At 44.4% G+C, this 25,166-nt stretch overlaps 1 protein-coding gene across 1 annotated transcript in view; it reads right to left on the reverse strand.

The window, feature by feature from the left end:
* Positions 1-24,372, reverse strand: part of TOR1AIP1 (torsin 1A interacting protein 1) — a gene marked incomplete at both ends in the record, with an annotated part of 42,788 nt that extends 18,416 nt beyond the window's left edge. The window contains 7 exons of the mRNA XM_080698767.1: positions 527-583; positions 3,087-3,188; positions 5,056-5,097; positions 14,012-14,056; positions 16,127-16,186; positions 18,935-19,009; positions 23,889-24,372. Of these exons, the coding sequence (XP_080554893.1) occupies positions 527-583; positions 3,087-3,188; positions 5,056-5,097; positions 14,012-14,056; positions 16,127-16,186; positions 18,935-19,009; positions 23,889-24,372 (865 nt within the window). The remainder of the gene's footprint in view (positions 1-526; positions 584-3,086; positions 3,189-5,055; positions 5,098-14,011; positions 14,057-16,126; positions 16,187-18,934; positions 19,010-23,888) is intronic.
* Positions 24,373-25,166: the final 794 nt, after the last annotated feature.

Raw genomic sequence — 25,166 nt, forward strand, 5'->3', positions numbered from 1 at the left:
GGAGGATCCCAGGCTCAAGGACAGCCTCAGCAAGTAGTGAGGCTCATCAGTCTAGTGCGACCCTGTTTCAAAAATGAATATAGAGCTGGGGGTGTAGCTCGGAGGTAGAAGCCCCGAGTTCAATCCCCAGTTACACACACACACACACACACACACACACACACACACACACACACCCATAAAAAGGGCTGGGGTATGGTTCAGAGGTAGAATGGCCTTGGGTTCAATCCCTACTCTATCAGTCAATTAAACTAAAAGCAAGTAACACAATCATACTGTAAGGAAGGATGTTCCACAAATTCTAGACAGCAGTAGTTTTCTTAAAATTCAAATTCAGGTTTGAGTACAGAGAAGGTAACTCATAAAGTAAAACCCAGAGACAGCTACTGGGTAGGCTTTGTTGTTGTTGTTTTAGCATTCGCTACATCTCTTTCTAGTTTAAATTCAACGGCAAAAGAAGGTCTCCACGTATCAGAAGTGCATCAGGCCAGGCTGGCAGGGAGACCAGCGTGCATGGCCCACTCACCTCGTGAAAACCTCCAAAGCAGTTCTGGAGGCTGACCAGAGGGCCTGGGGGTGAAGTCTAAAACAGCAGAAAGAAAAGAAAAACCCGTACATTAAAAATCAGTTAACTTTCTAAGTGCACATTTTACAAGAGAACTATGAATATTTAACCAAAAGAGCAAATACAGATAAACCACAGAGAATTCCACATATGGGAGTATATTTTATTTATTTGTTTATTTGTTTGTTTTTGAACTACTGGGGATGGGACCCAGGGGCATTTTAACTCTGAGCCATACTCCCAGCCCTATTTTTTATTCTTTATTTTGAAACAGGGTCTGACCAAGTTGCAAGGGCCTTACCAAGTAGCTGAGGCTGTCCGCGAACCGCAATCCTCCTGTTTCAGCCTCCTGAATGCTGGGATTACAAGCGTACCCCACCACGCCCAGCGGGTGTATATTTTACATTAAGAAACAGTTAATGAGCCAGGAGTGGTGGCACAGGCTTGTAATCCCAGTACTTGGGAGGCTGAGACAGGAGGATCACAGGTTTGTGGTCAGCCTGTTACTTTGTGAGGCCCTTTGCAACTCAGGGAGATTCTGTTTCAAAATTTAAAAAAATAGAATGAGGCTGGGGGTGTAGCTTGGAGGTAGAATGTCCTTGGGCTCAATCCCCAAAACAAAAACAAATATAAATCCAGCTCATGTCTTTTCAATCTAATCATCATTTAAAGAAAAAGAATCGTATGATATGGAACGTGGCATAAAGAGGTAATAAAAGAAGAAAAAGGAATAAAAGGGATCACGAAACCTTTGAGGTGGAGAATACCTTGGAATTTACAATAATGGATCTTCTTAACATCACTGTGACCCATTTTGTCTTAAAATATTTTCAAGTGGGCAATGCATTATATACTTTTACTGGGATTTAACTCAGGGGCATTCTGATAGCTCTGAGTAACATCCCCAGCTCCATTTTTATTTTTTATGGTACTGGGGATTGAACCAAGAGGCATTCTACCTCTGAACTACATCCTCAAAGTCCCATTTTATTTAATGATTTTTAAAATTTTGAAACAGGGTTTCACTAAATTACAGAGAGCCTTACTAAGTTGCTGAGGCCATCTGTGAACTTGTGATCCTCCTGTCTCAGCCTACAAGTACTGGGATTACAGGTGTGAGTCACCATGCTCGGCTTTATATGTTGCTGAGGCTGGCCACAAGCCTGAGATCCTCCAGTCTTGGCCTCCCAAATACTGGGACTATAGGTGTGTACTACAATATCCAGCTGCTTCTTAACGTTTATTTTTGTGGTACTAGGGGTCGAACCCAGGAACTTTCCTACCTCTGGGCTATACCCCCAGCCCTATTTTATGTTTTATTTGGAAAAGGGTCTCGCTAAATAGCTAAGGCTGTCCTCGAACCTGTGATACTTCTGTCTCAGCCCTCCAAGTACTGGAATTACAAGTCTGCCCCAATATGCCTGACTTCTTAACATTTTAAAATTTGTTTTAAAAAAGTAGGCCGGGCGTGGTGGCACACACTTGTAATCCACACGCTTGGGATGCGGAGACAGGAGGATCGCGCAGGTTCTAAGCTAGCCTCGCTGGCTAAGAGACCCTGTTTCTAGATTAGCCGGGCGTGATGGTGCATGCTTGGGAGGCTGAGACAGGAGGATCGTGGTTCGCAGACAGCCTCAGCTACTTAGTGAGGCCTGCAACTTAGTGAGACCCTGTTTCAAAATAAAGAAAAAATCGGGCTAGGAGTATAGCTTGGATGGAGAATGCCCCTGGGTTCCATACCTAGTACTACAAAAAAAAAAAAAGTAAGATTACATCTGGGTATAATGGCATATACATTTAATCTCAGTGGTTAGGAGGCTGAGATGGGAGGATCACAGGTTTGAGGCCAGCACCAGTAACTTATAGAGACCTTGTTTGAAAAGAAAAAAGAGGCAGGCGTAGTGGCGCATGCTTGTAATCCCTGCATTTGGGCGGCTGAGACAGGAGGATCCAGGTTCGCAGCCAGCCCCAGCTACTTAGTGAGGCCCTTTGCGACTTAGTGAGACCCTGTTTCAAAATAAAGAATAAAAAATAGGGCTGGGATGTAGCTCAGAGGTAGAATGCCCCTGGGTTCCACCCCCAGTACTGCAATAAGTAAATAAATAAACAAACAAATAAATAAATAAATAAGAAGCTGGGCATGGTAGTACATACTTGCAATCCCAGTGCTTGGGAGGCCAAGATAGGAGGATTGCAGGTGTGAGCAGCTTAGTGAGGCTCTCAGCAACTTAATGAGACTGTTTCAAAATAAAAAAGGAAATAGGGCAGGGGGTATATCTTGGAGGCAGAATGTCCCTGGGTTCAATCCCCAGTACCACAAAACAAGATATGGGGAAAAAAAAGGGTTTGAGGGTGTAGCTAAGAGGTAGAATGCTCCTGGGTTCAACCCTCAGTAATACCACACACACACACACACACACACACACACACACACACACACACACAAATAATAAAAAGCAAATTTTACATAATACCTTTGTATTTTAACTAAAAATATAGTTCCTATAAGAATCATATGTACGTAAAGCAACGTTACCTCCAGATTCAACAGAGTCCCCGGATCTGACCTTAGCAGTGGTGACATCACTGTAAGACGCGTCTTCATCGTCATCTTCAGTCTCCCCTGAGAGAAGTACACCAGACGGGGCAGTCTTTAATGCCCGAAGGCCATGATTCAGCAAACAACTCAACATTAGAATGATGCTTTTGTGTGTGTGTGGTACTGGGGATGGAACCCTGGGGCCTTTTCTCTGCGAACTACACCCCAGCCCTATTTTTTAATTCTTTATTTTGAAACAGGGTCTCACTGAGTTGCAGAGGGCCTCACTAAGCAGCTGAGGCTGTCTGCGAATCGCGATCCTCCTGTTTCAGCCTCCCGAATGCTGGGATTACAAGCGTGCGCCACCACGCCCGGCTCTAGAATGATGCGTTTTAATGATCAGATATAAATTGTTATTTATTTGCTTACTGAATTACAAAGTTCCATGTGAGCTAAAACTAAGGGCATTTAGTGTTCTCTGAGGCACAGAATTAATTCCTAAACAAATATTCAGGGAAATATCTAAAAGACTATACTCTGAGGCTTTCCTGTAGAATCAAAATGAACGAAGAGAGTTAAATAGTGGAAGCATTTTACTTACGGGGGGGAACTATACACGGTTACCGTGAAAGTTAATTCAGATACAAGAACTGTATTCATCTTTGTGTAAAGTGTGTGTTTAGGGAGTAATGTACACATACCCCTCACACAAATCTTTCAGTATGAGATGACCAATTTCAGATTCCGTAGGCTCAGAAATGAACTAAATTTTATAAATGTACTTTTCGAAAACAGATTAGCTATGAGAATTATTACTGTGTATGTGTGTCTGTGGTACTGGAGATTGAGCCCCCAGGTGGCGGGGGCGGGGGTGTTCTACCTCTTAGCTATACCCCCAGTCCTATTTTACTTTTGAAACAGGATCTTACAAGGTTGATGAGAATCTCACTATTTGCTGAAGCTGCCCTTGAATCTGTGATCCTCTTGTCTCAACCTCCCAAGTAGTAGGATTATAGGCATGCTCCACCATGCCTAGCTAAAAAGTGATTATTTTAATGCCCTTAATCAAAGGTGAGCGTATGCCAGAAATGAAAAAAATATCTTTGCTTAAAATTAACTGAAAGAGCTGGGCATGGTGGCGCACGCTTACAATCCTAGGGCTTGGGAGGCTGAGACAGGATTGTGCAGGTTTGAGGCCAGCCTCAGCTACTTAGTGACGCTCTCAGCAACTTAGTGAGATCCTGTTTCCAAATAAAATATAAAATAGGTCTGAGAGTGTAGCCTGGAGGTAGGCGGCCCCTGGATTTCATCCCCAGCAACACACACACACACACACACACACACACACACACACACACACACACACACACTAAAGTAAAATAAAGTGAAAGAGACTAAAAGATAGATGCTTAATATGTACATAAGGGGCTGGAGGCAAAGCTCAGTAGTAGAACATCTGCCAAGCACATGCAAAGCCCTGGGTTGATCCCAGTGAAGCAGTAATAAAAACCACCACCACAAAATTGTACCATAAGGGTTTTTATCACTCATTTTATACAACTTTATCCTAGTTTGACAGTTCAGACAGTATTTCTTTCTTTCTTTCAGGAGAAAAAGATTTAATTTTCTGCTCTCACTGGTTAAATATCTATTAAAATTGCCTCTAACATAATGAAAAAATCGTGGAATATATTGCATGATATTTAAAAGTAAAAATACTGCCGGTGTGGTGGCACGTGCCTGTAATCCCAGTACTTGGGAGGCTGAGAAAGGAAGATTGCAAGTTTGAGGACAGACTCAGCAAGCAATGAGACCCTCATCAACCTAGTGAGACCCTGTTTCGAAATAAAAATAAAATAGGGCTGGGAGTGTAGCTTGGAGATAGAATGCCCCTAGGTTTGATCCCCAGTGCCACTGAACGAATGAATGAATAATGAATACATGAAAATACCTTCTTCAGAGAAATTGACCTTCTGCTGGGTAGGGGCAGCTTCTAGGAGAGGAAAACACACATACATAACCATCAAAAGCCGTGGTGTAGGAAGAAAGAACAACATCTAATTTAAGAAACTGAACACAAAACACTCAATAAACCATTCTTTTTCTGTTGAACCACTAGGAATCTATCATTTCCTTCTAGTCATTTCTGAAGTAAGTCTGATACAAACTGGAATAAAAAATATTTATCTTTCCTTTAGTAGTAGTCTACTTAAACTCTAAAATTTATGTGTATAGAAAACATTCTATCTTACAGAGACGAATACTTTAGTCCCCATACATTTACATATTCTCACTGTTGGATTTTCCAGATGCCCTACACTGCCTTGAAAGCACTGGTGCACCCAGCAAGGAAGTCAGAGAGGTCAAGGCGCCCTCTCTCTCCCTCTAGCAGGGCCAAGAACATCCGTGTCTCAGAGAAACAGGGAATTGCAAGAAAGACAAAAGAAAACATCAAATTTTAGGCACAGTATTTTCCTTTTTTGTGTGGAACTGGGTTGGAACCTGGGGAATTTCTACCTTTGGGCTACACTCCCAGACCTATTTTATATTTTATTTGGAAACAAGGTCTCACTAAGTTGCCAAGAGCCTCACTCAGTAGCTGAGGCTGGCTTCGGACCTGTGCGATCCTCCTGTCTCAGCCTCCCAAGTATTTGGATTACAAACGAGTACCACCATGCCCGGCTAAGCACAGTATTTTCAAATAAAAGGAGATATACCTAATTGCAGGCATCGCTCAATATTGACCAGCCCCCAAAACTGAATGACCACAATGGAGAAATGGCACAATTCAGATGTCAATAGAGCAGAGAGAGCAATGTTTCTTTTTAGCTCCTATTTCTATGGGTTTTAGTCTCTGCCATTTTATTTTTATTTTATTTTATTGTGGGTCTGGGGATGGAACCCAGGGACATTCGACCTCCGAGCTACACCCCCTGCTGTATTTTTTTATTCTTTTTTTTTAAGAAATATTTTTTATTTATTTGGTGGTACTGGGGTTCCTGGAAGCCCTTCTACCTCTGAGCTATACCCTCAGCCCTATTTTATTTGGAAACATGGTCTTGTTAAGTTACTGAGGCTGCCTTCAAACCTGTGATCCTCCTGCCTCAGCATCCCAAATTAAAGGCATGCACCACCACACCCGGGCTCTCGTGTCCTTAAGGGCTTCTTCTTGGCCCAACCCCCTGGGCTGTACCTGGGACCTGACATAACATGTCTGCACTGCAATCCCGGTGATTCCCAAACCAGCTGCTCTGGGGAGCAGACCTCTGCCGCTCCTGTTAGGCTGGCAAGGAAAATGGAACTGTGGCAAGCTGCTGCCAATGCATTAGAGGAAGAACTTGATCAGATTACTATAATACTAGTCAAAGTTTGCACTGTGCTGAAAACACACCTGATAGTGGCAAGTGCAAACCAGTTTCTGAAACATATTTCCCAACATTTTTGTTGGGGGGGACCCCAAAAACTAACCCTGAGAAAACTGCCAAACTTAAAAGTGAGTCTGGAATAGTAGGTGCTACTTTGACCTAGCTTCCTTCACGAGGTTGGGCTTTCATTTTCTCTTTCCTGAAAAAGAGAACTGGAAAGTCAAACTGGCCTCAGTGCTATTTCCTTAAATCTCTTTTTGTTTTCGTGGTACTGGGGAGCCCAGGGGCACTCCACCTCTGAGCTACACCCCCAGCCCTATCTTTTGATTCTTTATTTTGAAACAGGTTCTAAGTTGGGGAGGGCCTAAGTAGCTGAGGCTGTCTGTGAACTGTGATCTTCCTGTATCAGCCTCCCAAGTCTTTCTTTCTTTCTTTCTTTCTTTCTTTCTTTCTTTCTTTCTTTCGAAGCCCTTCTACCTCCAGGCTACACTCCCAGACCTATTTTATACTTTTTTTAAATTTGGAAACAGGGTCTCTTAAGCCAGCGAGGCTGGCTCCGACCCAGCGCGATCCTCCTGTTTCCGCCTCCCAAACGCTGGGATTACAAGCGTGTGCCACCACGCCCGGCCCAAGTATTTCAAGTATTAGGATTACAAGCATGTGCCATCATGCCCAGCTCTTATCTCTTTTAAAATTAATATTTCTTCTCCTTACTGAAGAATCTATTTCCCTTTTGAAGCTTTTTCAATTTGTTCTTTTTTACTTTTTTTTTTTTTTTTTGGTACTTGGGTTAGAACCCAGAGGCATTCTACAACCAAGATACAACCCCAGCCCTATTGCTCTTTCTTTCTCTTGCCCGCCTCCTTCCTTCCTTCCTTCTCCTCCTCCCCCCTTCTCTTGAAACAGTCTCTCTAAGTTGTGGAGGGCCTAAGTAGCTGAGGCTGTCCGTAAACTGTGATCCTCCGGACTCAGCCTCCCGAATGCTGGGATTACAAGTGTGCACCACCACGCCCGGCTTATTTTCATTTTTTGGAACAGGGTCTCACTGGGTTGATAAGAGCCTAATTATTTGCTAAGGCTGTCCCTGAATCTGCAATCTTCCTGTTTAAGCCTCCCAAGTACTGGGGTTACAGGTGTGTGCCACCGTGCCTGGCTTTTCCTTTTTAACTTTTTAATTTTCATACAGAGTTTCACTCAGTTGTCCAGGTTGGCCTCACACTTGGGATCCTCTTGCCTTAGCCTCATGGATTACAGGCACGCACCACTGTGCCCAGATTGAAGTTTTATTCTCTAATTGCCTATCATAGTACTTTATGTTTTACATAGCAATTTTATTAATTTCCATAACTATTCACAAAGCATGCAGACAAAAGATGCTTTTTTCTTCTGCTTCTGGTAATGGAGACTGAACCCTGGGGAACTCTATCTCTGAAATACACCCCAGCACTTTTTATTTTGTAAAGGGTCTTGCCAAATCGCCCAGGGTCTTGGTAAGTTACTAATGCTTGCCTCAAACCTGCAATCCTCTTTTCTCAGCCCCCCCCCCCCAAATACTGGGATTACAAGTGTGTACCATGCCTGGTTTAAAAGATGTTTTCTTCTTTTTTTTTTGGGGGGGGGGCTCTGGGGATGGAACCCAGAGGCATTTGACCTCCAAGCTACACCCCCTGCCCAATTTTTTGTTCTTTATTTTGAAACAGGGTCTCACTGAGTTGCGAAGGGCCTCACTAAGTTGCTGAGGCTGGCCACGAACCGAGATCCTCCAGTCTCAGCCTCCCAAATGCTGGGATTACAAACGTGCGCCACCACGCCCAGCAAAAAAGATGTTTTCTTAAGAGTTTAATGACCATTGTTATCTTCCTTTCTTCCTTGTACTAAGTCTTTAACGTATCTGCATGGTGCTGCTTTTTTTTTTTTTGTGGTACTGGGATGGAACTCAAAGACATTCTACCTCCGAGCTATACCAACAGCCCCATTTTTCTCTTTATTTTGAAACAGGGTCTCACTAAGTTGTGGAGGGCCTCAAAAGTTGGTGAGGCTGGTCCTGAACCTGCAATCCTTCTGTCTCAGCCTCCCAAGTACTGGTGGTACTTTTTTAAAAACTCTTTTTGCCCATTATCTGATTCCTCTGGCATCGTAAGGGAATACCTTCACAAGAAAGGGTCACGATGAATGGTGTGTCTAAGGGTACAGGACTGATGTGATGAAGAGGATTAGAACACAGGCTCTCTCAGTTCCAGTTAACTCTCCTACCATGGCATCAACCTTGTTGACAATTATATCTGGTACCTCCAAGAAGTAGAAAAAAGATTTCATGGCTTTCCACGGCCTTAGCATTTATGTCAGTCACTGACATACAGAGGTAGTTAAAACAAAGGTTTGATGAATGGATTTTATGATCAAGGAATAAAACCTGTGCGTGTCATGCTGAGGATGGAGCCAGGGCGCTACACATGCAGGAGGAACGCTCTACCACTGGGCTAGAGCCCCATCTCCCAATAAAATCTAGGACTTCCACTAATATTTCTCATACTATGATAAGTAACACTGCTTAGCAACTTAAGGAAAACAGTCTGAAGTTGGCTCTCGATAGGTAGACTTCCTAGTTTTAAACATCCAACCTGGTTTCATCTTTTTAACCTAAACTGCAAAGAATGTACACGGCAATATCTATCTGTAACAAAGTAACTGAGGGTGTATCAGTAGCAGTATGACTTCCTATGCTTCAATTTCATTTCCCTCTTTTTCAGCTTCCATGATTTTAAACTTGGCGGCTGCATGTAGAAGGTAAAAGCATTAAGAAGATAACACGCTGGCCGGGTGTAGGGGCGCACGCTTGTCATCCCAGCATTCGGTAGGCTGAGACAGGAGGATTGTAGTTCACAGACAGCCTCAGCTACTTAACGAGGCCCTTTGCAACTTGGTGAGACGATTTCAAAATAAAATAATAAAAGTAATAGTGCTGGGGGTGTAGTTTGGAGGTAGAAAGCCTAGGGTTCCATCCCCAGCACTGTCCAAAAAAAAGATACATCTTATTGAGTTTGGTGGCACATGCCTAAAATCCCAGTGTTTTAGAGGCCGAGATGGGAGGATCACAGGTTCGTAATCAGGTTCAGCAACTCAGGGAGACTTCAGTAACTTAGCAAGACCTTGGCTTTCAAAACTGCAAAGAAAACAGGAGCTGGGCATGGTGGCGCATGCCTGTAATCCCAGGACTTGGGAGGCCGAGACAGAAGGATCACAGGTTTAAAGCCAGCCTCAGCAACTTAGTGAGGTCCTCCACAACTTAGTGAGACCCCATTTCAAAACAAAAGATAAAACAGGTTTGGGGATGTAGCTCAGAGGCAGAATGCTCCTGAGTTGAATCCCTAGTACCACAAAAAATAAACAAACAAATTTTAAAAATAGGGTTGTTTGTGTAGCTTGAAAGTAGAATGTCCCTAGGTTCAATCTCCAGTACCAAAAATAAAAGAAAAAGATACATTTTTTAAAAGGTATTATTCTTTCCTATGTTCATGCAGAAGAGCTTTGGGAAAGTAAATTCTATTTGGAGCAAAAATATCCTTAATAAAAATAAAAATAAAGTTAAACTAGATGTGGTAGACACACCAAACCCCAGTACTGGGAGGCTGAGACAGGAGGATCACAGGTTGAAGGCCAGCCTCAGCAACTTAGTGAGATCCTATTTCAAAACAAAAATAATTAAAAGGGCTGGGAATGTAGCTCAGAGGTAGAATACCCCTGGGTTCCATCCCCAGTAAGTACTGCGGGGGGCGGGGGAAGATATATCCCAAAGAATATCCCTGGGTTCAATCCCCAGTACTCAAACAAAACAAAAAAACAAACAAAAACAACACAAGAAAACATACTACTTTCCAAAGTCCTAGGTATTTTTTAAGAACAGATCACTTAACCAGGCATGGTGGCACATGCCTGTAATACCAGTACTTGAAGGCTAAGAGAGAAGGATCAGAAGTTAGAAGCCAAGCTGGGTGTGGTGGCACACACTTGTAATCCCAGCATTTGGGAGGCTGAGTCAGGAGGATCGTGGTTCACAGAGAGCCTCAGCTACTTAGTGAGGTCCTTTGCAACTCAGTGAGACCCTTTTTCAAAATAAAGAATAAAAAAATCAGGCTTAGGGTATAGCTTGGAGCTAGACAGAATGACCCTAGGTTCCATCCACACACACACACACAAACAAACAAACAAAAAAAAAAAGTTTGAAGCCAGCCTCAGCAACTCAGTGAGAACCTGTTTAAAAAAAAAAAAAAAAAAAGTCGTGCCGGGCGTGGTGGCGCACGCTTGTAATCCCCACGCTTGGGAGGCGGAGACAGGAGGATCGCGCAGGTTCGAAGCTGGCCGTACTGGCTTAGGAGACCCTGTTTCCAAATAACATTATACAAAATAGGTGTCTAGTAGCCCGGAGGTAAAAGCCTTTCCAGGAACCCCAGTACCACCACCAAAAAATTAAAAAAAAATAAAAAATAAAATAAAAAAAGTCTCCAAATATTTTGAGAGCCTAGGGGCTAAAGCGCCTACATTTCTAACATAGACTTCTTCATTTCTAGAGATTTCTCAGATGTGCTTGGCATGTGGAGTGAAGGGCATTCAAGCAAATAGAAACTTTCCTCACTCTGTGCTTCATCTGGGGACAGACGTGAACATATCACAAACGGGGCTGCAGTTCTTTCTCAAAGGATGACGGGAGAGAACTCTCCCCTCCCTCCAGTAGGAAGTGCTGCAATGAAGACGTGTCCAGGAAGTGTGAGCCACCCAGTCTACTCACAACAAATGACAATTTGGCTGTTTGCTGTTTTTGTTTCTGTAATCATTATGAAGCAGAAATCAGCAAACTATTTCCCATAAAGGACCACATAGAAATAGTTTAGGTTGCCGGGCGTGGTGGCGCATGCTTGTAATCCCCGCGCTTGGGAGGCTGAGACAGGAGGATCGCACGGGTTCGAAGCCAGCCTCAGCTACTTAGTGAGGCTCTCAGCAACTTAGTGAGACCCTGTTTCTAAAATAGGTCTGGGAGTATAGCCCGGAGGTAGAAAGCCTCTGGGTTCCACCCCCAGTGCCACCAAAAAAAAAAAAAAAAAAGAAATAGTTTAGGTTTTGTGAAGCATGAAAGGTCTCTATCACATATTTTCTTTTCAAAAACATAAAAAATGGTTCTTAGCTGGACATGCTGGCACACGCTTATAATTCCATTTAGGAGGCTGAGACAGGAGGATCTCAGTTCGTGGACAACCTCAGCTACTACTTAGCAAGGCCCTTTGCAACTCAGTGACCCTGTTTCAAAAAATAAAGAATAAAAATAGGGCTGAGAATGTAGCTTGGAGGTAGAATGCCCCTGGGTTCCATCTCCACTACTGCAAAAAATAAAAAATAAAATAAAAAGTTTCTTAGTTTTTGTAGGCTGTATAAAAACTGATCAAAAGTCAGATTTTACTTAGAGGCGGCAGCTGCTGATCCTTAGTATACCTTTAAGACTGTTTGAGGACGGATGTGGTTGGCACACACTTTTTAATTCTAGTACTTGGGAGGCTGAGACAGGAGTATCACAGGCTTGGCCAGCCTCAGCTACTTAATGAAGCCCTCCACAACTTACTGAGACCTTGTTTCAAAATAAAGAATAAAAACTACAGCTGGAAGTATAACTCGGAAGTAGAATGCCCCAGGTTTAATCTCCAGTACTGAAGAAAAAAAAAAAAAAACACTCAAAAAAACAAAGCCACAGAGCAGGGCTGGGTGTGGTAGCATGCGCCTATATCCTAGTTTTTGGGAGGCTGAAACATGAGAATTACAGGTTTGAGGCCAGCCTCAGCAACTTAGGGAGACCCTCAGAAACTTTATGAAAAATATAAAGAGGGCTGGGGGTGTAGCTCAGAAGTAGAATGAATGCCAATGGGTTCAATCCCCAGTATCAAAAACAAGCCTGGCTTTGGGAGGCTGAGACAAGAGGATTATAGGTTCAAGGCCAGCCTCAGCAATTTAGTGAGGTCCTCTACTACTTAGTGAGACCCTATTTCAAAACAAAAAATAAAATAGGTTTAGCTCAGAGGCAGAATACCCCTGGGTTCAACTGCTGAGAACGTCACTAAATTGCTGAAGCTAGCTTTGAAACTATAGTCCTCCTGTCTTAGCCTCTCAAGTACTGGGATTACAGGTATGCACCTCCAAGCTGCTGGCTTATTTTTTAAAGATTTTTTTTTTTTTTTTTTTTTTTTTTTTGTGGTACTGGGCTTCCTGGAAACCCTTCTACCTCCGGGCTACACTCCCAGACCTATTTTTATACTTTTTTTTAAACTTGGAAACAGGGTCTCTTAAGCCAGCATGGCTGGCTTCGAACCTGTGTGATCCTCCTATCTCTGCCTCCCAAGCGCGGGGATTACAAGCGTGCGCCACCACGCCTGGCAACTTTTTAAAAGTTTTAAAATAGAGTATTCAGAGATGCTCCGGTGGGTAAGAGCCTGTGATAAGCTGCACACTTCAAGGACCACTTTCAGTACTCAGACAATGTGTACCTTGAGGAGTGTTTAAGAAACCAGTCTGAGAGCAGAAGTAAAAAATGAATTTAATACAGAGGAAGTTGCAACAACATATTTATAAAGAAAAATGACAGCTTCCTCTTTTGGTCTTAACCAAGCACATGCAAACCATGCTTTGGTTCTTTTTTTTTTTTTTTGTGGTCCTGGGTGTGGGACCGAGGCTTCCACCTCCGGCTGTACTCCCAGACCTATTGTATACTCTACTTGGAAACAGGGTCTCACTGAGTCGCTGGGAGCCTCACTAGGTAGCTGAGGCTGGCTTCGAACCTGCGCGACCCTCCTGTCTCAGCCTCCCAAGCGCAGGGATTACAAGCGTGCGCCACCACGCCCGGCTGGTTCACTTAAAGCCATAAATCCTGGTATTTCATGTCCAAAAACAAGACAAACAATGAAAAAAATTCAAGCAAGTTCAACATGGCAAAGGCCACTGAACTTGTAATAAAAAAACTTCTCCTATCCCCTCTTTCTCTCTCTTTCTGGCACTGGGGATGGAATCCTGCGGTACCCTTCCAATGAGTTAGACCCCGAGCCTTTTTAAGCTTATTTTGAGACAAGGTCTTGCTAATTTTCCAGGCTGGGCTCAAATTTGCAATCTTCCCGTCTCTCTCACCAGTTGCTAGGATTACAGGCTGCCCTGGGCCTCCACCACTGCCCTGGGCCTCCCAATCAACCTTCTAAATCAAGGGAAAAAACCTTCATTGATAAGTTAATATTTCCTTTCTCTCAGCAGTATAAACTTTACAAAAGCTAATGAAAACTATACTGATTTGTTATTACAAGTTCTTATATGAATGTGAGTAATAGTGTACAATATAACAGCAAACAATAAAAATCAAAGCAATTACGGTAGGTCGCTGCCAGAGGGAGAGTGCCCACAGGCTGAGGTAGCAAAGCAGTATGCTCTAGCCAACAACAAAACATGTGACTCTGGTATTCTACTGACAGTGAGAACCCTCACTGAGAACTCTGTAAGGAATAGAGATAAACGAACCTAATTCGCTCATTTTAGTATTTCCATTTGTTCTGTATGCTGAGTCTGCAAGAGAGAGAGCAAGAAAATAATTAGAGCCCAAAAGGAAACACATCACGTGGTTCTTTACCACAGCTTTGAAACCTTGACAGATCTTTATCATTCTAACACTTAAAAGGATAACCAGCTCTTCCCCCAGTACTGGGGACTGAACCCAGGAGCATTCTAACTCTGAGCAATACCTTCAGCTCTGTTTTATTCTTAATTTTTGAAACAGGGTCTCACTAAGTTGGAGAAGGCTTCACTATGTAGCTGAGGCTGGCCACAAACCTGCAATCCTCCTGACTCAGCCTCCAAGTACTGGGATTACAAGCACGTGCCACCACGCCTGGCTGGTAACCTACTTTTTTCTTTTTTTTGTAGTGCTGGGGACGGAACCTGAGGCATTTTACCTCCGAGCTACACCCCAGCCCTATTTTTTATTCTTTATTTTTTTAAACAGGGTCTCACTGAGTTGCTAAGAGCCTAAGTAATAGCTGAGGCTGTCCGTGAACCACCATCCTTGTGTCTCAGTCTCCCGAATGCGGGGATTACAAGCGTGAGCCACCACTCCTGGCTGATAACCTACTTTTATAAAAAAAAATTAGCCGGGCGTGGTGGCGCACGCTTGTAATCCCCGCGCTTGGGAGGTGGAGGCAGGAGGATCGCGCAGGTTCGAAGCCAGCCGCGCTGGCGTAAGAGACCCTGTTTCCAAATAAAAAAAACATAAAATAGGTCTGGGAGTGTAGCCCTAAGGTAGAAGGGCTTCCAGGAACCCCAGTACCACCACCCCCCCCCAAAAAAAATCATGATTCTTTCTTTTTTGTGTGTCTGTGGTACTGGGGATTAAGCGTGAGGTAGATGGTTTTTACCACTGTGTGACACCCCTAGATCTTTTTTTATTTTGAAACAGGGTTCATTAAATTACTGTGAGCAGGCCTTGAATCTAGATCCTCTGTGTCAGCCTCCCAAGTACCAGGATTATAGGCATGTGCCATCACACCCAGCACAATTCTTTTGTAACAGAAATGACTGAGAAGCAACATATACATAATGTAAAGCTAAATAAGATTCCTTTTTACTTTCATGATAAAGCATCCATAAAGGCCTATAGACACAGAAATGAAGTAGAAGACTGTGTGGCATGACTTTATTAGTTTTCTTTATTAGTCATGAAATCAACTTAAAGCCAGTATGTTTGAAGGTTTTAGTCAAAATGAAATGCAGTTGAGGTATGGAAATTTCATAGCCACATGCCACAAAACCTCAGACCTGAATTTTTTATTAGTAGTTAACTGGGAAGAGTAAAAAGTCCCTGACCTAAATTTAAAAGCATCATGCTAACACAAAAGAACCATGGCAACACGGAAGAAACAACTCTTAAAATGAACGAGGAAGCCTTTATATTGCTATAGAAAGATGTCTGAACGTATGTGAGCTGAGACTAAAAGCAAATAGCAAACATGCCTGGACGCACCCACTAAGCAAGCCAAGGCAGGGCTGCAAGCTCCAGTTGCCTTGGCAACTTAGCAAGGTCCTGTCTCAAAACAAAAATAATTTTTAAAACGTGGGGCCGTAGCTCAGCATTAAGAGCTCTTACCTAGCGCTCTAGAGGTCCTGGGTTTGATTCCCGGTATCAAAAAAAGTGGGAGGGATATAATGCAAGGTTATAAAAATTAAGATACAAGAGTATTAAGCCAAAATTTTTACTGAAAAAGGGAGAAAAAGATTTATATGCGAATTTCCTTAATTTTCCAAAAAAAGATACTTAAGAAACGGGCATTTTTATTTGTATCTATAGTAGTGTGTGTGTGTGTGTGTGTGTGTGTGTGTGTGTGTGTTGCTAGGAATTGAATCCCAGGGCATTCTACCTCTGAGCTACACCTCCAGCCCTATTATTGCTTATTTTGAAACAGGGTCTCACTAAATTGCTGAGGATGGCTTTGAACTTGTGATTCTCCTGTCTTAGCCTCCCAAGTACTGTGATTATAGGTGTGTGCCACCATGCCAGGGAATATTTAAACCATATGAATACATGTACTACTCTATTTAAAAATAAAATTGTACTTATGAAATATGGATGAAACCATCTCTTACCAGATCTGGGGCTTCTTAGAGGGGGTCTACGTAGGCCACTAATAGGATCTTCATTTGCCACTGATATAGGGGGAAAAAAAAACCATTAAGATGTGAAACATACTAGGTTCATAATGCAATCATCCCTTTATTTAGTCAATAAAACTTTATGGAACTTTTCATTATGCTAGAGAACGAAAGACAAGTTTTCTCTAAGAGACAATCTTTTGTGAACTACTAGTAATTGTAAATTAGAGTTGTTTCCTGCATATAAAATTTATGATCTCAGTAGATCATACTGGACAAAGGAATACTAAATAGAAATCTTCTAAATTACTCAATTAAGAACCAAAATCTGGCCGGGCGTGGTGGCGCACGCTTGTAATCCCCGCGCTTGGGAGGCAGAGACAGGAGGATCGCGCAGGTTCGAAGCCAGCCGCGCTGGCGTAAGAGACCCTGTTTCAAAAATATAAAATAGGTCTGGGAGTGTAGCCCGGAGGTAGAAGGGCTTCCAGGAACCCCAGTACCACCAAAAAAAAAAAAAAAAAAAAACCAAAATCTGTATTATAAAACTAACTCAATTATCAATTCCATTTGTATCTTACCCTTCTTACCCTTACCATATATTTATGGTATATTTTAATTTTAGGGTTAAACTTTCAAAAGTTAATTACATAACTTGTGCATGTTCAAGAAATGCCAAGTCTAATCAACTTATTTATTTTGATACTGGGGATTTACACTCCCAGCCCTTTTGTTTTCTTTTGTTTGCAGGTCTGGGGATGGAACCCAGGTGCATTCGACCTCCAAGCTACACCCCCTGCCCTATTTTTTTTTTTTTTTTTGTCTTTTTGGACCGGGGATTGAACCCAGGGCGGTGTACTTGCCAGGCTAGTGCTTTGCCACTGAGCTACATCCCAGCCCTATACTCTATTTTTTATTCTTTATTTTGAGACAGGGTCTCACTGAGTTGCAAAGGGCTTCGCTAAGTAGCTGAGGCTGTCCGCAAACTACGATCCTCCGGTCTCAGCCTCCTGAATGCTGGGATTACAAGTGTGCGCCACCATGCCCGGCCTATTTTTTATTCTTTATTTTGAAACAGGGTCTCACTGAGTAGCTAAGGCTGTCTGCAAACCGGATCCTCCTGTCTCAGCCTCCCAAATGCTGGGATTACAAGCGTGCAGCACCACACCAGGGTCTCAGCCCTTTTTAATTTTGAAACAGGGTCTCACTAAATTACCAAATGCTGGCCTCATTTCCATGATCGTCTAAAGTACTGGGATTATAGGTGCGTGCACCATGCCTGACTTGTTTCAAACATTTCTGGGGGAGGGGGGGAACCAAACAACGTAACAACAACAATAAAAACAAGTGTTCAGCCAGGTGTGGTAGCACACACCTAAAATCCCAATACTTGGGAGGCTGAGACAGGAGGATCGCAGGTTTGAGGCCGACCTCAGCAACTTAGTAAGACCCAGCTTCAAAATAAAAATAAAATAGAACTGGAGGCATAATTTGGAGAAGAATACCCCTGCATTCAATCCCCAGTACAAAAACAACAACAACAACAACAACAACAACAACAACAACAACAACAAAAAGGCATTATGAATTCTGGCCCAGTCACTTATTGTGCTCTTAGAGAAGAATCTTAGATGCTCTGAGCTTCAGTCTTGTCTATAAAGTGCAGGGCACGGTGGCATATGCCTGTAATGCCATCTACTAAGCAAGCGAGGCAGGACTGCAAGCTCAAGGACAGTCTTGGAAACTTACCAAGATCCTGTCTCAAAATAAAAATAATTTTTAAAACGCTGGGGATGTAGCTAAGTGTTAAGAGCTCTTACCTAGCGCGCTAGAGGTCCTGGGTTTGATTCCCAGTATCAAAAATAAGTGGGGGAGATATAATCCAAGGTTATAAAAATTAAGATATCAGCCAGGCGTGGTGGCGCACGCTTGTAATCCTAGCATTCGGGAGGCTGAGACCAGAGGATCGCGGTTTGCTACTTGGTGAGGCCCTCTACAACTTAGTGAGACCCAGTTTCAAATTAAAGAATAGCCGGGCACGATGGCGCACGCTTGTAATCCCAGCGCTTGGGAGGCGGAGACAGGAGGATCGTGCAGGTTCGAAGCCAGCCTCCACTGGCTTGAGACCCTGTTTCCAAATAAAAATGTAAAAATAGGTCTGGGAGTGTAGCCTGGAGGTAGAAGGGATTCCAGGAACCCCAGTACCACCAAAAAAAAAAAAAAAAAAAAGAATATAAACTAGGGCAGGGGGTGTAACTCGGAGGTTGAATGCCCCTGGGGTTCCATCCCCAGAACCAAAAAAAAAAAAAAAAAAAAAAGGCCGGGCATGATGGCACCCGCTTGTAATCCCCGCGCTTGGGAGGCTGAGACAGGAGGATTGCTCAGGTTAGAAGCCAGCCTCCACTGGCTTAAGAGACCCTGTTTCCAAATAAAAATATAAAATAGGTCTGGGAGTGTAGCCTGGAGGTAGATGGGTTTCTAGGAACCCCGTACCACCACCACCACCAAAAAAAAAAAAAAAAAAGCTAGCACTTAGCTAGGCACAGGGGCGCACATTTGTAATCCCAGTACTTGGGAGTCTGAGACAGGAGGATCGCACAGATTGGAAGCCAACCTCAGCTAATTAGTGAGGCTCTCAGGAATTTAGTGACACCCTGTTTCCAAATAAAATAGAATATAGGTCTGGGAGTGTAGCCCGAAAATAGAAAGCCTCTGGGTTCCACCCCCAGTACCACAAAAAATAAAACAAATATTAAATAAATAAAACGGTAGCACTTAGAAAAAACATAAAATCAACTACTTTACCTGGACTGTCTTGCGTTCTGACAGTTTTCTTTGAGACTGTCTGGCTCATAACTGTTTGCGAAGATGGTTCGTCCTCTAAAGAACAGACGTGATAAGAGTTAACATCTTGGTTACATGGGCTGGGAGAGCAGGGCTCTGATTACGCATATTTAACACTATACTGTAGAAGTCCATTTCTTTAGAAATGGGTAATTACATTTACCAAAACTTAGAAATTAAACTCGTCAGAACTCCTCTTAAAACAGAGTATAGTCAATTCATTAAATATAAAAGTTTGCGGCACTACAGATTTAACCCAGGGGCATTCTACCTCCCAGCTATACCCCAGCCCTATTTTTCATTCTTTATTTAGAAACAGGGTCTCACTAAGTAGCTGAGGCTGGCTATAAACCTGTGATCCTCCTGTCTCATCCTCCCAAGTACTGGGATTACAAGCATGTGCCATCATGCCTGGCTCACTGTTGCTTTTTACAACAAAAACACATTTAGGAAATTAAAATGGCTTCTCTGTAAAAAATGTGGGAGACAGAGAATGTTCAAGTCCTTAAATATTAACTAATGTAGAGGTAAGTTTATTAGTTTAAAAAGGGGGGGGGGTGCACGACTATAATCCCAGTACTTGAGAGGCTAAGACAGGAGAATGGTAGACTTGAGTCTAGGCTCAGCAATTTGGTGAGACTTGCAGCAAACTAGCTGCAACCTAGCTGTTTCAAAACAAAAACTAAAAAGGGCTGGGGCTGTAGCTCAGAGGTAGAATGCCCCTGGACTCAATCCCCAGCATAAAACAAACACCTGTGTGTGTAGCCACGCTGTACCAGATCGGAGAGTCAATGTTTATATTACCTCCCATCTGCAGCAACCTCCCAGGTACTGAAAGAACCAGAATTAACACAAGTACTTAGGTCATCACCAAGTATATATGACTATGACTAGATCCTTGTCTTTAAGAAGCTTGTCATTTTGTGCATCTGCGTGTGTGGTACTGGGGACTGAACCCAGGGGCCTTCTACCAGTTTTATTTATTTATTTTTTTGTTTTGAAATAAGGTCTTGCCTGGGACCCGCTCAGCCTCCAAAGTACTGGGATTACAGGTCTGTGCCTCCATGCCAGGCTAAGCTTGTCATCTTAAAGAAGAAATTATCTTTCTTTCTATGCTAAACTGTCTTGTTACACTCAAAAGTAACATACATATCTTTAACATAAAGTTTCCCAAATCAACAAGTCTTCAATCGTGCCAGCACTTTGGAGCCTACTATTGTACTATGAATTGAAAATTCACTTCTCGGAGACTTCCGGGAAGATGGCGACCGAGAAAAGCGGGGCTTAAGAGTCCCGCTAACAACCAATCTCCATTACCACAAAAAGAGCGCCTTTCATAGCCAGAAAACACCATCACCAGAAAAACAAAAAAACCACCAGGCTCCAGAGAGAAAGCGGACTGAGAACAGAGCTCAGGGCCACAGAGGGGACACACGCGCCCGAGGACGCGGCAGCAGCGCCATACTGCCGGCGGCAGCGGCGAACTCAGCGGACGGCTACAGCAAGCCGAGGTGAGCCGATGCGGAACAGCCAGGCGGGATCTTTCGGCGCAGACAGCATTTAAAGCTCCCAGTGGCTGAGCTCAGCACACGCTGCAGGGATTCAGAGTGGAAATCAAAACCAGAGAAGAAAAAATACGCCAGCCTCATGGCCGAGGGCGTGGCAGAGGCGCCATATTGCCACCAGCGGCGGCAGCAGCAGTGAATTCACCGAGTCCAGTACAGCTACATCTACGTACTCAAGAACAGTGAGTCAAATTGCGGGCCACAGAGGAGAAATCCCAGTATTGTGCCTCCTGGGACTTGACCCAGTGAGGGAGTGGTGGTGGCAGAGATATCACACCATAGGAGAGCGTGCAACCTGGCACCCCCCATAGTTTAAAGCAGCCTCTATCGACTCCCTGGGTCGGAGACTCTGTGATACAACCCAGTAAAGGAGTAGTAGGGTCTGAGATAATACAGACTCGAGATCCAGAGCACCTTAAGTGAAGCCATAGTGACCCAAGGGAAGAACCCAGAGAAGGCACAAACCTCCGAAATCATGGGAAAGAGGAATAACACTGAAGTAATGAATGTGCACAACCCCACAATATCAGAACCTGATAAAACAGAAAATCAGAGATTTCTAGAAGATCAAATCAGGAAAATAACTGTAGAAATAATAGAGGTGCTTCGAAAAGAACTCAGAGAGAGCCAAAAAGAGATAAAGGATGCAATTAATGAAGTAAAGGCCTCAATTCAAAGCACAAACAACCGATTAGACCACATGGAGAACAGAATCTCGCTCTTAGAAGATGATCATTCCAAAAATGAACGCATAGTTTCTAATCTAGAAAAAAATATCCAACAGCAGGAATCTGACATTGAAGAAATATGGGCCCATCTTAAGAGAGCTAACTTAAGAATAATTGGAATAGAGGAGGGAAAAGAAAGTGATACCAAAGGGATCAACAATCTCTTCAAGGAAGTAATAGCAGAAAATTTTCCAAATATAGAGCAAGAGGTTGATACACAGATCCAGGAAACTTATAGAACTCCCTTTAGACAGGATCCGAGAAGAGGATCCCCACGCCATATAATTGTCAAAATGACCAATGTGGAAGCCAAGCAGAGAATCTTAAAGGCAACAAAAGCAAAGGGCCAAGTGACATTCAGAGGCAAACCAATTAGAATCACTCCAGACTTCCCAAACCAAGTCATGAGAGCCAGAAGGGCTTGGAGTAACATATTCCAAACTATGAAAGAAAACAACTTCCAGCCAAAAATTTCCTATCCAGCAAAACTTTCTATCAAATTAGATGGAGAAATAAGAAGCTTCCATGACAAACAGAAACTGAAGGAATTTATGTCTTCAAAACCAGCGCTAGAGAAAATACTCAAAGAGATTAACTACAAAGAAGAAATAGGTAACACTCACCAGAACCAGAGAAACAAGAGTTTCCATCCAACAGACAACTAAGATTGGTTATCTGTGGAGATTCATTATTTATGTTAGTCTTTTACCTATCTCTAAAGGGTATTGTTTGCCTTTATTGTTGTTAATTTTTAGGATTTCTAGTCGGAATATTAATATACCCTCAGATATAGCAATTGGAAATATTTTATCCAATTCTATTAGTAACTTTTAACTCTGTTTACATTGTCTTTGGATATACAACATGTTTTTTATTTTTTAGGGAGTTTGTATATTCTTCTGTTGCCTGTGCCATTGAAATCATATCCAAGAAATCACTGCCAATTTCAATGTTGTGAGGTTTTATGACCCAGATTTTCTCCTAAAAGTTTATAGTCTTAAGATTTATATTTAGGTCTTTTATCTAGTTTGAGTTAATACTTGTATGTGGGATTAGGTAAGGGTCCAATTTTATTCTTTTCCATGTAATTATTATTTTTCAACAATATTTAGTTAAAAGATTATTATTTCCACCACCAAATCTTCGTGGAAACCTTGTCGAAAATAACTTGACAATATAGGGAAGAAGTTAGCTCTAGGCTTGTATTTAACTCCAATGGTCTATATATCTGCCTTTAGAACAGTACTACACTGTTTCAATTATTGTAGCTTTATATGGTTTGAAATCAGAAAATATACATCTTCTAGCTTTGTTTTTGCTTCGAGATTGTTTTGGGTATCTAGAGTCCATATTCCATATCAGGATAGATTTTTTTCTGAAAAATAAATATATGATAGTTTCACCTAAAAAAAAGAAAAAAATATTCTCTGGTAAGAAAGAAAGCAAAAAGAAATATTGAAATGTTATCTTTAAGTCATCAAAAGCTTGGTATCAGACAAATGAAACTGTTATGTGAGATTATCATTTTAAATTTTGGATAAATTGCTATAATACTAGATGTCAACCACTAAGCCAAGCATGGGAGGGAGGGATGGGGAGAGAATGGGGTGGGGATTGGGTGGGGGCTGACTGGGCGATGTGTGCATGTATGTCTACAAAAGTTTGTATCCCACTATGATGTATGAATACAGTGCACCAATAAAATAAAATTAAAAAAAAAAAAAAAAAAAAAAGAAAATTCACTTCTCATATGCACCAATGGTCTACCATTAATTATGTCATCCTATTGTGACTCAAATCTCCTGATTTTCACCTCACAGGGAAGGTGTCTTACATGGGGCTAAAATGAAACTTCACCTGTGACTGACTCACTGTTGGAGCTGAGGGAGAGGGCACAGGATGGGAGCGGATACCTTTAAGGAAAATGACTCGCCTGTGACTTACCTACAACCATACACAGTACAGTCACACTGTCTGCATTTTGATTCATTGAAACGAAAACGACCCAACTAATCAACAGTCCCATTTTGTCGGGCTACTTTGTCAGGCTTTAGAGTTACAGTGAGGCCCTCCAAGGTGGGTCACTTTTTAGCAGAGACCACTTGAGAAAGTGATCGGCTGGCGCTGGTCAGACATAAGGGAGCTCCAGTTCAGGATAACGAGTTACCCCCTCCGGCCTAAGGATTTGGAGTCAAGTCTCAAGTCAATCCACTACGCTTATCCTATTCACAAAACCTCCCCTCCGTCTCCCCGCCAGGATGGGGCTGGCACAAGACTAGAAGGTTACACTGGAACCACGATCCTCCACTGGGGACTTGTGGTCTCCGAGAGTTAGAAAAGGAAATAGAGGCGGCTTCGGTAGAATCCGCTGCAGAGGGCACGGAAACGAAACCGAGGCCGGCGCGATCCCGAGCCCCGGGCCGGCCAGCTCGCCGCGCCTTCGGGAAAGCGTGCAGGAGCCGCGCCCTCCACCCTGCCGGGGGTGGGCAGCGCCGCCCGACCCCCAGTGTCCTTCCCTCCCGGGGTCGTGTCCAGGTGGACCGCGCTCGGGCGCCCGCGGGGCCGGGGCCCCCTCCCCGAGTGCGCGCCCCGCGGCGGCGGCTCTACCTCCGCGCTCCTCACCTTCGGAGGACTGAGAGTCCCGCAGCCTCCTCCTGGCCGTGACCGGAGACGAGTCCGGCGAAGGCTGCTGCGCGCGCTGCTGCTGCTGCAGGCGGGCAGCCCTCCGCGTCTGCATCTCCTCGGCTCCCCGGCGTCGCGGCTGCCCCCGCCGCCGAGACCGAAGGTAGTAAGCGCTTTCCCGCACTTCCTCCTCGGCGGATTCCGGCCGGAACTCTTCCGGCGGGGTCCGTTTTCCCACCGGGGACCTTTCCTTGGACACCCGGGGCTCGAAGTCGCCGTACACTTCCGGCGGCTCCTCGGAGAACCTCACTTCCCGCCGGCCCTGGCGCGACGCGGGCGTGCCGTGCGCAGGCGCGTCGCCGCCGCCGCCGCCGCCGTGGGGAGTGGCCGGCCGGCCTCGCCCCTCCCGGATGGGGGCCCTGGGCGTGACGTACGGAGCCCAGCCCTCCCCCACCGGCTCCGCCCGCCGCCGCTCGCCCGCCATGGTTGCTGACGTAGCTGGAGTCGGTCGCGATGGTGGTTGGGGGTCCCCGAGGCTCTCCCGCAGCTGGTGGCGGCGGCTTCTCCGGGGTGCTGGGCGGTGGTCGCGGCGCTCAGGGCGGGAGCCGAGCGTCTCCGGGGCCGCCGCCCGCGTCGTCGCTGCGGTGCCGCAGGCCCGCCTCTGGGCCCATGGTGTGTCCCGAGGGCTGTGCGAGAGGCAGTGCCCGGCTGGGTCAGCTGCTGCGGGTCACTCCCGCCTCCTGGCTGGGGACGCCGAGGAGGAGGAGGAGAAGGGGAGGAGGACGCCGCGGCCCGGCCCGGAGGGAGGGGCGGCCGGCCCGGCGAGCGCCCGCCGCCCTGCAGCTGCTCCGGGAGCGGCCCGGCCCCGGCCCCGCGCCTCCAGAAAAGGACAAGGGGACGAGGGCGGAGGAGACCGAGCCCGGCCCTCGCGCCCCGGCTGGTTGTGGCGCAGCTTCTCGGGGACCTTTTCGGGGCGCTGCTATCTTGACCGAGCCTTTCCGAGTGTCCCTAGCAGGACCGAGAGGTGCTGTCACAGGTGTCAAATCATCTCGGCGAAAATCGTGGCTCGGAGCCCCCGATGGAGGAGGTTACTCCGTTTTAATTTTTAAATCACCTGATGAGGGTGTACAGAATCGTTATCGACAATCATATTCGTTGGATGGATTTCCGTTTGTGAAATATGCCAAATAGCAACCTTATTCTCGATCTTTCACGTAAAAGTTCGATTCCATCAGGCCCCTGTTAAGAAGAATAACGTTATTGGTGCTGCTTTATGCA

The sequence above is a fragment of the Muscardinus avellanarius genome (assembly GCF_963383645.1).
Source record: "Muscardinus avellanarius genome assembly, chromosome: 7".
NCBI classification, from domain to species: Eukaryota; Metazoa; Chordata; class Mammalia; order Rodentia; family Gliridae; genus Muscardinus; species Muscardinus avellanarius.